This window comes from Lacerta agilis, chromosome 10 (genome assembly GCF_009819535.1).
Source record: "Lacerta agilis isolate rLacAgi1 chromosome 10, rLacAgi1.pri, whole genome shotgun sequence".
Lineage (NCBI taxonomy): Eukaryota > Metazoa > Chordata > Lepidosauria > Squamata > Lacertidae > Lacerta > Lacerta agilis.
This window is the reverse complement of record NC_046321.1, coordinates 28,913,428-28,929,896: the sequence shown is the minus strand read 5'-3', so window position 1 is coordinate 28,929,896 and position 16,469 is coordinate 28,913,428. Positions and strand designations below refer to the sequence as shown.

The 16,469-nt window shown below is 41.8% G+C and overlaps 1 protein-coding gene across 2 annotated transcripts in view; it reads left to right on the top strand.

The window, feature by feature from the left end:
• The first annotated feature begins 1,222 nt into the window (after positions 1–1,222).
• Positions 1,223–16,469, top strand: part of ENTHD1 (ENTH domain containing 1) — a 33,250-nt gene continuing 18,003 nt past the window's right edge. Inside the window, exons 1-5 of one of the 2 annotated variants that reach the window (XM_033162967.1) lie at positions 1,223–1,304; positions 4,846–4,930; positions 6,434–6,893; positions 9,393–9,602; positions 12,110–12,211. In XM_033162967.1, the coding sequence (XP_033018858.1) occupies positions 6,545–6,893; positions 9,393–9,602; positions 12,110–12,211 (661 nt within the window). In that variant the 5' untranslated portion in view covers positions 1,223–1,304; positions 4,846–4,930; positions 6,434–6,544. Of the gene's footprint in view, positions 1,305–4,845; positions 4,931–6,433; positions 6,894–9,392; positions 9,603–12,109; positions 12,226–16,469 lie in introns of both variants that reach the window. The other variant, XM_033162966.1, reaches the window with a different exon arrangement.

The window sequence follows — 16,469 nt, the reverse complement described above, 5'->3', positions numbered from 1 at the left end:
TTTTGAAAGAATATCTCTGTTTACATGTTTGTCAATGTGATACGTGTTTCATAGCAAACAATCCCACCTTCTGGTGGGAGCATGGCAAGAAAGTCAACCTACATGTGGAAAAGCAGATAGTATGAGGTGGAGCTGTCAGAATCCCGAAGGAATGTCTCTCTAGGTTGTGATTTGACGTTCTGATTAATAAATCACAGTACTGCTGGGAAAGTTGTGTACACATATTTATCAGTGCAAACAATGGACAATGTCAAGGCAGATGCATGATTGTATCTGGTTGCTAGTTATGCAGCTTCTCAGCTACTCCTATTTCTTTATTTTAAATCTGTCTTTCAACTAAGATTGAAGTTATATATATTATATAACAACACACTAAAATTATTTAAAAAACACTCTACAAAGGCTAATCAGCAGCAGCATTAATCCTAGTAGAGTCAATCATATCAGCATAATCTTTGTAGCATCAATATTAATCATTTCAGAAGCAACAAGGTGAAGCTAATCAGGAGATTTCCATCACAGGGCTGACTTTGCCTAGTATCTAAAAGCATATAAGGAATCCTAGATAGGGTGTTTCACATACTAGATATGCATGTTCTCATGTTTCTAGTAACTGACATGTGGTTAGATTCATATTTGTTATGTCATGTACAGATCTAACACCTGGCCCAAACTTGGCCAGCTGTGACCATCCAGGTGAATAAAGGCAAACAGCATTACAGTTTCAATTCCCAAATGACAGAATCAAAACCAAATCTTTATCCAGTACTGCATAAATCAATTTCCCATCCTAAAAATTTAGATGCAGTTTAATCTTTGTTAGTAGGAGATACTCATGCAAATACATTTGTCAGTTCACACCAAATCTCAAACCAGAGGAGTGAACTAGACACCTAGTTCTGGCTTAGGTCTTTCAAACAATCTTTCATTTTAAAAATCAGCACAGTACACTTGTTATAAAGGCTAGCCAGTGATTATCAGGCTGCACAACTGTGCACACAAGGTGTTCCTTATTTTCTGCTTGGGAAGGAAACTGCTCAGTACATGCCAAACTGGGTGACTGTTTGCTGCTGGAAATGCTAGCTGTCAGCCATTGGGAATTGTAGAAGGTAGGGCCTAGGACAAGTGACAGAAGCTGTGGACCAACCAATCTCTAAATGGCAAACAAGGAAATGGGAGGGACTTTAGAATCAACGTTCTGATTGGAAGGTGGGTAGGAGTGGGTGGGCTCTGCAAATGACTGATGGCAGTTTCAAATACATGGGGAAAATGTCTTAACTGTCACAGCTGAGTTGTTCTGCCAGGTAGGACAAAATTTGTGGAGGAAAAATACTCTGTATGGGGCTGTGATTGGTAGTTTGGAGAAAGCTCAGTGGAGGGTGGAATATTTTCCTTTGGGAACCCAATTTGTACTCTCTCTCTCTTTTTTTGGTGTGTCCCTATATATTTTGTCTGTGTGGCCTACTAAAAACGAACTGTCTTATTTATGTTGGATTTATAGCATTTTTACTCCACCCAGCTGAAACAAAAATCAGTAATAAGACTAATATAATATCTAATATAAGTAGCATAAGATAATCCATGTGATAATATAACAAATATGTTTTTATATACTGAGGATTGAAACTATAAAACCATTCTGTGTGTACTAGGTTTTATCTTTTGTCATGTGAAAAAATGTACCCAGGAGTGTGGGATGTTGAAAGGGTTGCCATCTCCTGTTTTCTAATATGTTGACACCTTGAGTAGTGTGCCTCAGAGCATGCGTAGAGGGCCTTTCTACAAAGTGAACCAGTTTATGAAGCTTTGTTTCTAGAGAGGTTGAGCTCAGTTAAGACTATAAATGTGCTGGCAAGTATTTGGGGGAAAGGTAAAATTTCCCCCAGATAATTTCTTGTGGAATTGCAACTGCTATTTATACTTCTTTTTATTTTTAACTGATTTTATTGTTGTGTATTGGTTGAATTTTGCTGCCTCCTGGAATGCTGCTGCCAAACAACTGTGTTACAATATTATGCTATATATTGACTTACGTTTGTTGGTCAGGAGAGCACTGTAAAAACAAATTATAGAAGTAGTCTCATAAAAAAATCAAAACAGGCTGGGATTGACTCACAAAAGGGTCAACTGTTCCTTTGTAGCAAGTTATGATTCCAACAGAGTTATCTTTAGCTTGTGAAAAAACAGATCAATATTTGCTGCTGGATAACCAATGTCACAGTGCATCTCTGCCTGAAAGGATAGAGTGGCACATACAAACCAAAGAACAAATCCTTTGATTGAAATTTTTAATAGATTCATTGAAACACATTATAAAATGAAAATTTTCTCTGCATGAGCAATACAGATAAAATCGGCTGCATTTGAAGTGCAAACAAGGAAAAATGGCAAGTGGTACAATGTATAGGTAAAGGTAAAGGGACCCCTGACCATTAGGTCCAGTCGTGTCCGACTCTGGGGTTGCGGCGCTCATCTCGCTTTACTGGCCGAGGGAGCCGGCATACAGCTTCCGGGTCATGTGGCCAGCATGACTAAGCCGCTTCTGGCGAATCAGAGCAGCGCATGGAAACCCGTTTACCTTCCCGCCGGAGCGGTACTTATTTATCTACTTGCACTTTGACGTGCTTTCGAACTGCTAGGTGGGCAGGAGCTAGGATCGAGCAATGGGAGCTCACCCCGTTGCGGGGATTTGAACCGCCGACCTTCTGATCAGCAAGCCCTAGGCTATGGTTTAACCCACGTCACCACCTGCGTCCCTGGTAGAATGTATAGTACCCATCTAATAAAGATTCCTTTCTCTCCTGTGTCTTAGCATCTTTGTTTTTTGTTTCCAACAAATCTTAATTAAAACACTACATTTTCCATCTAACTTACTTGAGGTTGTGTATACTTCAAATTCCTACTTAGCCTTGGATTTAAAACACACTTCATTGAAACTTATACTGTAATAGTGGTCAGAAAGGACAACACTGTTAGGATACACTAGTATGTGAGATGAAAAACAAACAACACATTTGTATTGAATTTTAATATTTTGCCATTTGCGCATGTAAAATGTGATTATAGATTGTATCTCTGGCTGAGGCTGGGCACATGTCAGAGCATGAAATCAATTTGATACATGTTTGTGACAATATTTTCTGGTGACTCAGTCAGGAATTGCACAGAGACCTACCCACCCTGATGTCAACTAATGAAAAGAAGGGAAGGGAGATGGAGGAACATTTCATAAAAGCTGTGAATTAGCAATTCACAAGGATTTATACTCTTTGGAGGCTGCATACTCTTTTTATGCCATCACTGCAGCTACTTAAATGCACTCCTAGTTGCTAGTGCCAGCTGTGAAACCCAACAGAGTCAAGCTAATCAGTACACAGAAACACTGTTCCAGTTTAGCAAAGGCAATGGGCTTTGGCTTTCCTTTTTTCATTTCCTCTTAATTTTAGAGCCACTCAGGATGTTAGATGACAATAAATGCTTAGTTCATACATCTGCAGATGCAAAAAAGGTCCTACATTTCTGCTTTGGTGATGTGAGATCAGGATCAACAGAACGCCTAGCAGGCATGGCCAAACTTGACCCTCCAGATGTTTTGGGATTACAATTCCCATCATCCCTGATCATCACTGGTCCTGTTAGCCAATGTTGATGGTAGTTGTAGTCCCAAAACATCTGGAGGGCCAAGTTTGGCCATGCCCTAGATCTTAAATGTGTTCTCTCTCTCTCTCTCTCTCTCTCTCTCTCTCTCTCTCTCTCTCTCTCTTGCTTACATGAAGCCAGAGCAGCCCCCATGAATTATTCTGATGCAGCAGAACCTACTGTGCAGATTAATAATTTGCCTAACATAGAGCAGAGTTGTTTGCACTGTCTTGTTTTATTTCTGACATGATTATTCTGATCTGCCAAACCATTGAGAATGTGCTGCAAAGTTGCATGCTCCCTCCTCCCACGAAACAAAACACCTTAACTGTCAAAGTCCAGGGTAAAGAGATCTGTCTTTAGTATATGATGAAAGCTGCACAATGAATATGCTTGATGTACCTTTCCTGTTTTCTTTGGTGTCAGAATCCTCATCTGTGGGTGAGCGTTAATCATGAATTGTCTCCAAAACCATGATTTGAAATAGGTTTGCAAACCAGTATTTGGAGCCGATCCTGCCTAGTGCTAACCTATATTTTGGTCATTGTGGCAAAGTGTGGTTGCACAAACTGGGAAAAGGAGGAGCACGTCTATGAGAAAGAGGGGAGGAAGGAGCATGTCCACAATCCCGTGGTTTGTAGGATCAGGAAAACAAAGTTTTAATGGAGCCTTTCTGTTTTGGGTGCTCTCTTATCCAAACTAAATAATACAAGCTGCAATAATATTTTAAATTTGCACAACTTTAGTTCACACAGTTCTTTGCTCAGAAGGTAAGCATTTATTATTAACATACAGGTGGGGACAATAAACAACATAAAGGTTTTGTTCTGATAGACCAAGATTATTAAATTAATGTTAAGGAATCCTAGTTGGAACTAGAATTAGCATCATCCCAGCCAGATGGGTGGGGTATGTATGTATGTATGTATAAATAAATAAATAAATAAATAATTACAGATTACTAAAGATATTCATTATTGTTTTCCTCAAGTTTTCAAATATAATCACAGTATTGGTGATTTCTGATTACTGAGAAATGATATAATTACTTTGTATTATCTATTCTATCAACCTCATCTACAGTAAGTAGCCTAGTCTGTATTAGCACTTTTTTCTTGAGAGATGCTATTTGTCTTTTACTGCTGCACAGTAGACAAAATAATCCACAGGCTGCTTTCTCCACCTATATTTCTGTCTGTCTTTCAGGTCCAAGGGTTAGCCCTACTGTAAGGGAGGCTGAAGCAGCTGCCTCGGATAGCTGATTTAGAATGTCACAAAAGAGCAAAAAATGGTTAGCTATTTACTTTACTGTTGTTGTATTTTTACTGTTAGGGTGGGGGAAAGGCACTTGTGGAATTTTCTGCCTTGGGTGGCAGCATAAGCTGACCAGCTTTCAATATTATGCACCACAACTGGGAGCACAGCCTGAGTGTCATTTGCTGCTACACCTCAATCCAGATAAGACTGAGGCACTGTTAGTGGGTGGTTCCCTAGACTGGATGGGTGGGAGATCGCCTGCTGTAGGTGGGGTTACCCTTCCTCTGAAGGAGCAGGTTCACAGTTTGGGGGTTCTCTTGGATCCTTTGCTCTTGCTCGAGGCTGAAGTGGCCTCAGTGGCCCTGAGTGCCTTCCATCAGCTTCGGCTGGTGGTCCAACTACATCCTTATCTGGATGGGGATAGCCAAACTACTGTTGTCTATGCTCTGGTAACCTCAAGGTTAGATTACTGAAATGCGTTATACATAGGGCTGCCTCTGAAGACAGTTCGGAAACTTCAGCTAGTGCAGAATTTGGTGGCAAGGCTGCTCACCGGAGCAAGACGGTTTGAGCATATTACACTGATCCTGGTCCGACTGCACTAGTTATCAGTTAGTTTGTGGGCCCTATTCAAAATGCTGGTTTTGACCTATAAAGCCTTAAACGGCTCAGGACTGCAATACCTCAAGGACCGCCTCTTTCCATATGAACCTACCTGGACCCTGAGATCATCTTCTGGGCAGCGGCAGAGCTTGCCACTTGGGCACCTGGAGTGGTACACATGCTGTGCACCCGGGGGGGGGGGGTGATCTGCCCAGGGGGGGCGATCGGTGTGGCGGCGATCCGCCTGGGGAGATTTTGTCACCCCCCTCTTGGATGACACCCGAGACGGACTGCCCCCACCACCCCCTTCCTACGTCCCTGCTTCTGGGGCCCTTTTTCATGTGCCTCCTCCTGGAGTGGCCCGCAGGGTGGCAACATGAGAATGGGCCTTCTCTGCTGTGGCTCCCTGTCTGTGGAATGGTCTCCCCAGGGAAGTTCGCCTGATGCCTTCATTATACACCTTTAGGCCATAGCTGTCAACTTTTTCCTTTTTTTAAAGGGAAATTCCCTTATTCCGAATAGGATTCCTCACAAGAAAAGGGAAAAGTTGACAGCTATGCTTTAGACACCAGGCAAAAATGTTCCTTTTTAACCAGGCCTTTGGTTGATTTGATTGACATCCTATGCCCTTTTAAAATGTTTTTTTGTTGTTGTTTGGGGGGGGGGTTATTGGGTTGTTTTTATTTTGATTATGTATTTTGTAGTTTTATATTTTGATTTTATTCTGTGAACCACCCTGAGACTTCTGGGTATAGGGTGGTATATAAATAACAACAACAACAACAACAACAATCAGCAGCAAAATATTCTGGGTCAGCTATGGGAGAGTGTCTCTTTAAGGAATTGGCAGCTCTGAGTTCTTTGTACCTACTCCTTTTCTCTCAAAACACTTGCATGTTCTCATACAATCTCCTTCCTGTTCTTCTGTTTTCAGAATCATAGTAGTTTACTGCATAGGAGAATGGAGAAAGAGAGTGACATCACAGGAAAAAACTCCCAGCATTTCTCATCCTTTTTTTAAACCAAGGAACCATTTGTCGCATTCATGGCACTCAGGAGGCATGTAAAGAACTTTGTGAAGAATTATTCTGAAGCCGAGGTAAAAGTCAGAGAAGCAACATCTAATGACCCCTGGGGCCCCTCCAGTTCTCTGATGTTAGAGATAAGTGACTTGACTTTTAATGCAGTCTCTCTTTCTGAGATTATGAGCATGATATGGCATAGGTTGAACGACCATGGAAAGAACTGGAGACATGTGTATAAGTCTCTCACACTTTTGGATTATCTCCTCAAGAATGGATCAAAGAAAGTCATTCAGAATTGTCAAGAGGCCTTCTTTAATATCCAGGTGTTGAAGGACTTCCATCATTTAGATGAAGCAGGAAAGGATCAAGGTAAAACTACCCAAGTACTTTCAGAACTCCCTTAAAATAAAGTTGTGGTCTGTGTGTATGTGTGTGTGTTGGCGGTTGGGAACATAGAAGGTACTATTATGTTTTATTATGACCTTATGTGTCACCTTGTATTTGAAGGTCTCCAAGTGATTTACATATTCATCAAATTGCTATGACGCTTTAGACATGGGCAGAGGCCATAGCTCAGTACCAGCACACATTGCTGATTCAGATTCACTCATCTCCATTTGAAGCACAGGGTAATAAGAGATCGGAAATGCCACTGCATATTACGCAGTAAAATCTGCTTGAACATTACCAAAAATTGCAATAGGAGATCAAAACAGATTTACGGAGGAGCAAGTGGCTGATAATCCCATACACTGGAAAGAGCTGAGATCCTAGATGATATGAGTCAAATAAGGATTATGAGGCCCTTTGTACAAAATGTGATATAAAGATAAATATTATTGAAGCATCTATTGCTTGAAAAAGAATAGAGATGCTAACATATTTTTTTTGCCAGGCATCATGCAGGATGGATTAAATAGGTGACATGTTACATTAAAAGAAAATTATGTAAATTCATATATGAATCCAGTAATGCTAGAAAAACTGTTAGTGCCATGAATAATTAAAGTATTGCACTAGTAAATGTATTAAATTATTAACAGCACTTGCTGAGAATATCAGCAGCTGGCAGATGAAGCAAACAGTCCATCAACTCTGAGTCTTTCTATGAATATCTGCTGTCAAATGAATTACAACCCTATATGATGCATGTAAACAAATTCCAACTGTGACAAACCTAATTTGTGCTTTAATGATTTAGATGTGCCAATTATTTTTATTTATGTGTTCTCCAGGATGAGAAAATCGTATATTGAAGGAGAATTGCAGCGTGGCTTTTGAAATACTGAAGCAAAGTTATTGTATTGTTTCATCACCTATTTACATGAGTGACAGAGCAACTTGATAATAAATAATTTCATTATTTTGCAAGACACAATGGCTGTTTGGCTTCAGCTTGATAACACTTGGAACTGATACATAAATCACGATGTCAGTGATACCTAGCAAATAGCTATTTCAACTGAAAAACAATCTTTCTTTGCAGCAGAGTTTAAATTATATAAATCTATGCAGTAGGTCAAGTCACAAACTATGGTAAAGTTTATCCACAAATTGGCTAAAATATAATTTGCAATATTGGGACAGCTGTACAATAGATGCAATATATAGGCTATCATGTGTCAAGTTTGCATCCCCTCTGGACTGCAAGCACCATGCCAAGTCAGCAGAAGCAGGTCTGCTTGAGCTGTAATGGCATCTGTCGTGAGCCCTGCAGCAGTCAAGATTTGGCTTGGATTGCCAGACACAGACTCAGGAAGAGGAATTAAGGGTGGGTGGGGGGCTGAATATTGGGAAGCTGGGTTCAAGGAGGGGGAATTTCCCCTCTCCACTCTGACTTCTGCATTGGATGGCGGAGCTGGGATGCAGAGGGCTTGGAGGTGGAATTAGAGGCAGCGCTTACTGAACAGGAAGGTTCAGTCTTGTTGTCTAGAACCAGGCACTACCTTTGCAAACGGGAGCACACCCAACCTGAAGGAGCATGCATTTACAATCCAGAAGTTACTGCAAGAAGAGCAAGTCTTATGAACAAGCATGTTACACCTCATCTTTAAAAGCTTGGGCAGGGCGTGAAAACTTGTTGGCAACTATTTGTTGCTTCCATCTAATTCTGAACTTTTTGCCCTGTTCTTGAACTCCTGAACAATGACTTCTGAGTCTTATGTTTGCTGATGAGCCTTTACCGTTATTTGCCTGAATAAATAACTCTTTCTTACAAGTAATGTCCTCCGCTTGCATGTTTTCGGATGGGAGCCAGGATAGCATCAAACTTTTTCTCCCACATGGGGCACTGAAGATGAAAACATAGGGCAGTATTCAACTAAATTTTACTCAGAATAGACAGTCGTGCTCATTCATTTCAATGGACCTACTCTGAGGAAAACTTAGTTAGATACCACCCCTATATCTACTTGCATGGGACTAAATTCCATTCAACGAAATGGGACGTCCTTATGATTAGATGTACCCAGGGTTGTACTGTAAAGTGACTTTGCATTTGTGTTTTGGTATTTATTTCCACATGCATGGTCAATTAAAAATAATAGATGGTTAAAAATAAATAAACAGATATTAAAACATTTGTTTCATTGAAAATATATTTATATTTTTTTCTGAATGAGGACAAGGGCTCTGATATGATTATGAATAATGTCTTAGTTTAAACAATACTTACAATATATAGACATATGTACCAATGTATACCAACTGTTGAATATTTGTCCAGCTCATTATCCTAGGTATCAAGAGCTTCATGCCACCATTACACATTTCAGCATCTTCTGTATCGATAGAGTTCTACAACAGAGCTAGTCAGTATTACACTAAACTGTACATTAAAAAAATCATTTATTTAATCTTTTTCAACAGGTTATCATGTGAGGGAGAAGGCTAAGCAAGTCCTTGTTTTATTAAAAGATGATCAACTGTTGTGCAATGAACGTGAAATCGCACGTCGGACTAGGCGGCGCACTTCCTATGCGATGCTTTCCCCCACAACGGCTACTGAAAAATCTTACTTTCCATCAATGCCTATCTCAGATCCTGTGTCAGAATTCCCTCCTTCAGAGAACATCCAACGTAAGCAGCACTACTTTAAATTGCAAAGCAAGTATTTGCATTTCAGAGCTTTAGTGACTGAAATTCCAGCATGACCTCAGAGCCACTTGGTATTCTTGGTTAAATCCCTGTCTCCTAGCCTCAGTTAGCATCTTTCACAAACCAACCAACCAACAACTGGGTGATTTAGCAAGGAGGCATCTGCTTGGCATGGGAAACAGAATGCTGAGGTAGCTGGATATTTGGTTTGAACCCACAGGGCTCTTTTATATTATTACCGTAATTTATTGTGTCTTATTATTATTATTATTATTATTATTATTATTATTATTATTACTACTACTACTACTACCACATTCAATAAAATGCTGTACAAAGCCAATAATAGCCCTTTCCATGCTAGAGCCCTTTATCACTGCAGAAACATTGCTCTTCTACAGTCAGCTGGTAATGTAATTATAATTATGATTCTACACGGCACTTAATATTCCCCTATATGCTCATTAACATCCCACAGTACCTGTCCCTATACCATGGTAATGGTAACCTAAGATTGTAGTCTCACTGCAGAGATGCTGTGACCAGAGATGCCTCAATTATTCTGAACAAAGATGTGCAGAAGCACTTGCTGGATGAGGTAACGATTGCCACAGATCAAGAGCAAGGGGAGTTCCTGTGGTGCCCAAATGATGGGAGGCTTCTTGCTGCTTCCATCAAATTCCAGTCATTTTTGTGGCTTATCAAGCACAGGCAGGCACAGTCCAGAGGAACCTTAGAGCAGATGTGTAGCTGGTTTGGAAGCCAAGGGCACTGCAGTGGGAACCTACTAAGCGATTGCTAAGCCACCAGCACATAGCTCCCCGCCTTCACTGTGAGCTCCCTGATTCCTATAAACTCGTTCACCATCAAAGCTGACATTACCTCTGTCCTTGCAACTCAGCCCATCAAACCTGACCTCTCTGACCTGCCAGAGTCTCTTTCTGCCCTCTTTGCAGCCAGAGCAGTTGCACATTATTTGTAATTCGTAGGGTTTCCCCCCAACCACAATTGCAGAACTAAAATTGTGCTAATAAAAAATAAAATAAAAATAAAAATAAAAAGAATGAGCAGTTTCTGGTTCAAAGTGGAAAGTGGGAATTAAACCCCCTAGCAAAGAACCAGGGGCTGTCTAATGATGGATGAGTTCAGGTATGTCTTGACCCATGAGGAAACAGAAAGCAATTAATTAAAGAAAAACCACCAGACAGTTTTAATTAAAGGGGCAATATTTCTTTAAAAGCTTTAGTGGTGTTTTGCTAGTTCACACTAGATAGGAAATGTAATTACACTATGGCCAAGAATTAAAAATCACCACAAACCAGGTCTAAAAAAAAATAAGGGAATACAACCCAGAAAATACTGAAATGCAGCAATATGGCAACATCATCAGGATTCTGTGTAAAAATGGATTGAACAAGAAATGGCAACTCTGCCTAAAACACATGGCTTGGAAGGAGCTGACTCTTTACTGTGTGAGTCAATGCTGTTTGCATATTGTCGTTAATGAACGTACAGATGAAGTCAGTCAGCCAAACAAACACCATAACTGATCCTGAGAAGTGAGCTTCTCTATGTTGCTGAGCCAGGTTTGAAGACATCTTTTTACTTACTGCTGCTTCACATTACTTTCTAACAATGTGCACAGGCGTATGAGTCACATCTTTGTACAAAGATGGAAGCAAAACAGAGCAATGCAAGAACAACAGTAGATAAAAACAACAGTAGATATATCTCTGAGGGAGATGTGAGCTGAGCTGTAACATGCAAATGGCCTTCTGTAGTACAGTAATTTCTAGGGACCTGCAGCATTAGGCAAGCAGATAAATGTATCATATTAAACAATTCTTTGTTAACCATTAAAAGATGTAGAGTACAAGAGAACTCTTAAATGTGAAACAGCAGTTAATGCAGAAACTGCAGCATCAATTCATTTATTGCTATGTATTTTCATTTGTTTCCACATAAAATATCCCTGCTGTAGGATTGCAGCCTTTAAACTTTTCCATTATCTTTCAAATGGTCTCTAAATTCCTTTCTAGCTGCTCATAATGTGAAACACGTGCTTGCCATACTGCAGTAATAATGCTCCTTTTAAATACTAATTGGAATATTTGGTGGGAGAGAGGGATGATACTGCCCCTAATTTTCTAGTTTCTTCCATATAATTTTCACATAAACAACCAGAACAGTTTGTTCTTTATGTTAATTTGTCCCTCTTGAAGAAAACGAGACTTGTTTCACGCACTGAGGATCTAAACAGAGTTAGCAGGTAAACAGGATTCTGTCTGGGTTTGTTGCTTATCACAGAAAATTATGAAAGCTTTTAGCATTCCGATCCAACCACTGGCAGGCAGCGTTGTAGCTAATGGACTGAACAAGACTTGAGAGGCTTTTTTTTTTTTTGCCCAATTAACTCTGGGAAATTTAACATCTGCCTATTTTTTTCTTTTTACCAAAATATGTTTTAAAACAGTACTTTTCTTTGACAGATGTTCCCCCTAAGGCATCTGCAGGAGCACTATGCCAGGCAGTTCAGGCATCAGGCAAAGCAGAGATAGTCCAGGATACAACAGCACTTAATGCTGTTGCCAAGAAATCGTCAGAGGTAAATCATGCAGTGCATTTGAAGGGAAGGCATAGTTGAATATGGCATTTAATCAAATGTGCCTATGATGCATTTCACTCCTGTTGCAATTCACAGAGCAATCCTATGCATGTTAACTAAGAGCCAAGTCCAATTGCAACATTCAGTTGGGCTTACTCCTATGTGTATAGAATTGCTACATTAGGTGGTAATTCTATATAATGTAACTTGGGAGGGAAGTCAGCAACCCCAAGGTTGTCCATTTTTGCAGGCACTTATCCGTATAGACTAAGTTCCTATATCAACCCCCCTCCCTCCACTGTTCTGTGCAGTCCCAGGTCAATTAATACTTGCAACCAGCCACTTGTGAACTTCTAACAAACATTACTGTTTAAATATAAGATTTATGAGTTGTGGCCCTGTTAAAAAAGAACATATTGTAGTGACATATTAACATTACAAACATATAATCTAAAACAACAGTTTGTTGTTGTTGGCATCCATCTGTCTTGGGAGACAATGCAGGAGTGTGCCTTTGGGGATAAAGTCAAACTGTTGGAAGGTTTCAGCGCATGCTGTGGCTGTAGAGACAGACTGACATGGGAGAGACATGTTTTGTAGCAGCTGGGGCAGATGAAGATGTCCGGTTGTGCTGCTGCAGATGCACCATGAAGTTTTTTCTCTCTGCGTTCCTCCCGGTAGTCCTCTGATCACTGCTATGGGTACGTGACCCGACTCTCGGTCTCCACGCACTGTGGTCATCTGCAAGGGGTTCCCACATGGCGGAGTTGATGTTGGCAGCCTTCATGTCATGTTTGCAGACATCTTTGTAATGCAGAGTTGATCTGCCAATTGCCCTAAAGCCAATAGGGCTTACTGCCAGGTAAATGGGGTTCAGATTGAAGTCAAAAGCAGTCATTTAACTGAAAATGCATTACCTGCTGCTGGTGGTAATGTTGACTCTGGCCACAATTGTGAGACGTATAGTATATTGCTCAGGAATTTGTGCCTGTGTGTCAGGTCTGCATAAAGAAAAAACGGGATTGGGGAGTGCTGGGGCATCTTTCCATGGTAGATTTTCATAGACACAAGTTACTACTTGTGAATTTAGATAACGTGCACTGGCATTGAGCAGTTCTAAATTTACAGATATAATTTAGAAATCATAGCACAATCTAGATCAACATGTGGCCTTGTACTACTGAATTGGGAGTCAATCAAACCAGTGTAAGAAATGAATATTAAAGCTTTGGGTAGCGTGAAGTTAATAGTTCAGTCATATTTGAACAGACTAGAATGGGCAGCTAAGCCATTCAGTTTCGATTCAGAAACAGGACAGGATAGGCAAATGTGAAGTCCTTAATTACAGATGGATGATGAAGTGGCTATGGACTTTCCCTCATATGCAAAACTATTTCAGCCCAGTACGGAACCATTCTTTAGTCTAGTAAAGGTAAAGGTAAAGGGACCCCTGACCATCAGGTCCAGTCGTGTTCGACTCTGGGGTTGTGGCGCTCATCTTGCTCTATAGGCCGAGGGAGCCGGCGTTTGTCCGCAGACAGCTTCCGGGTCATGTGGCCAGCATGACAAAGCCACTTCTGGCGAACCAGAGCAGCGCACGGAAACACCGATTACCTTCCCGCTGGAGCGGCCCCTATTGATCTACTTGCACTTTGACATGCTTTCGAACTGCTAGGTGGGCAGGAGCTGGGACCAAGCAACGGGAGCTCACCCCGTGGCAGGGATTCAAACCGCCGACCTTCTGATCAGCAAGCCCTAGACTCTGTGGTTTAACCCACAGCGCCACCTGGGTCCCTATTCTTTAGTCTACTATGGCTCAAAATCCTAATAAGAAAGTCCAATAAATATTTAATTCTTAACACCTGTGTATAGTACACAGGTAATCTGTGGATTTGCACCTGTGTGAAAAAGTCTGGTGTTTTCATAAGCATAGATAGTTGTAGCCTAACTGAAACAGCAAGAGTTTTGTTTAATAATATTATTCCTTCATTAATTTTATTACAAAATAAGTTTAGAGAATGCAAATTACAATATCACAAGTTCCAGCATTTTGGGATCCTGATTGTAGTTGGTAATTGCCAAGCTCCTTAGTAATTATTCCAGAATCTAATTACCTTTGCCTGTTTCTTATTTAAATTATTAATATCTACAGCTCAGTCTCTTGAATGGCTAATATTTAGTTAGTTAGTTGGCTGATTGATTGAAATTATAGACTGCCTCATAACTGAAGCTCTTGAAGTGACTACTATAATAGTATTTATTATTTCTTCCGTGCTTAAAAACACCTGCAAAGCTCCGTACCATATAAAAGTAATTAAAAGGCAACAAATCCCTGAGTGCAGCCTTACAGTCTGTGAATGATAACTTAATGTAGGGGTGGGGAACCTGTGGCCCTCCAGATTCTGTTGGACTCCAACCCCCATCAGCCTCAGTCAGAATGGCTAATGGTTAGAGGTGATAGAGTCAAACAGCATCTGGAGGACCCGGGGCAGAGCGAGCCAATCTGCCACCCGGGGTGGCAAACATCAAGGCACCCCTCCCCGCGTGTGTGTCATGACGTCGTGACGCATGCACAGCCTCCTGGGTGGACTGTCCACCCAAGATGGCGGGCGCGATCGGCCGGCGCCCCTTCCGACTGGCACCGCGCCGTGCCGCGTTTTAAGGCTGCAGCGAGCGAACAGCAGCGCTGCTGTTCACCCGCTGCAGCCTTAAAACGCGGTGCCGGTCGGAAGGCGTGCCGACCAATCGCGGCCGCCATCTTGGGTGGACTGCACATGTCCACCCAAGATGGCGGGCACGATCGGCCGGCACCCCTTCCGTGCGGTGCGGCAACCTTTAAGGCTGCAGCGCGTGAACAGCAGCACAGACGCTGTGCTGCTTTTCGCGCGTTGCAGCCTTTTAAAAGTTGCTGCGCCGTCGATCGCAGGGGTGGGGCCTGCCCCCAGAGTGTCACCCTCCCCAGGGCGGTACCCGGGGTGGACCGCCCCTTGCTCCGCCCCTGGGAGGACCACAGGTCAATGGGTTGATTTACTGGATTCTATGAAACAACCTGTGGCTCTTTTCTTAATATAGACCCACAGCAAGTTTTTATTACAGTTTAAAACATTGTGATTGCTTTGAAGAGAGTGAGGAGTCCGTCCCGTCCCCCGTCCCCCCAATGTCATAATGCAACAACTCAGGATCAGCCAATAAAATTGCAAATAATTCAGAACAGTCTAAAGGTAGTACTTGTTCACACAGAGAAAAATTAACATGAAATTTGCTGCCACGGGATGTTTGGAAGGCCAGCAGCACAGATGGCTTTAAATGAGGGGTTAGGAAATGTTGTGGAGGGATAGGTTTGTTAGTGGCAGTTAGCCATGGTAGCTAACTTCAGTTGATGCAGAATTTGGTGGCAAGTCTGCTCACCAGGGCAAGACTGTTTCAGCGTATTACACTGATCCAATTAGTTTCCAGGCCCAATTCAAAGTGCTGGCTTTGACCTATAAAGCCTTAAACAGCTCAGGACTGTAACACCTCAAAGACTGCCTCTACCCATATGAACCAACCTGAACAATGCAACTTCCCCATCTCTCTTCTGCAACTGCCTACACACCCTCAAAATCTGCTCCTGAGAGTTGGGGAACTTTCTAGAGCAGAGAAGATTTTGGGAGCACACAGGGAAAGGAATGGTGCATGTGTTGTGTTGCATGCAACTCTGTCTTCCAACCACCAAATTTGTTTATTTGAATTAATAATTAATATACTACTGAAAGTTGGAATGTATGAGGTGTTAGAGAAGGGGTGGTACCTCTGGTGGTGGACATGCCATGACATGCCATGCCATGCTCCTTCAGGGGTAGTTTGTCCACCTCTGGTCTCCACCCTGCATTCAGCTCTTCCCTGTGGCTCCTAGAAGCTGTCACTATATGACAGCAGCCAAACCCCAGAAAATGGCTTCAACTGGCTGGCTAAACCAATGAGTCTCAAACCCATGGTGGGTTAGGGACTTGCCCTGCATGCAAAGGCAAGCTCTGGTGGATTGAGCAGAGGAAACGGTTAATAAGGCAGGTCCTGCATGCGCTTTAGAGGGAAATGAGGGGCAGATGGGGCTCTTCAACTTGTGAAGGTAGCCCATCTAAGATCAGGAAACTCTGATTCTAAATCTCCGTTGCCTTGTGGGACATCTTCAGGAGAATAAACGGCTAAGGAGTAAACCCTACACAAATTTGGAGTGGAGTCCCTACGACGCTTGGATGGCACCT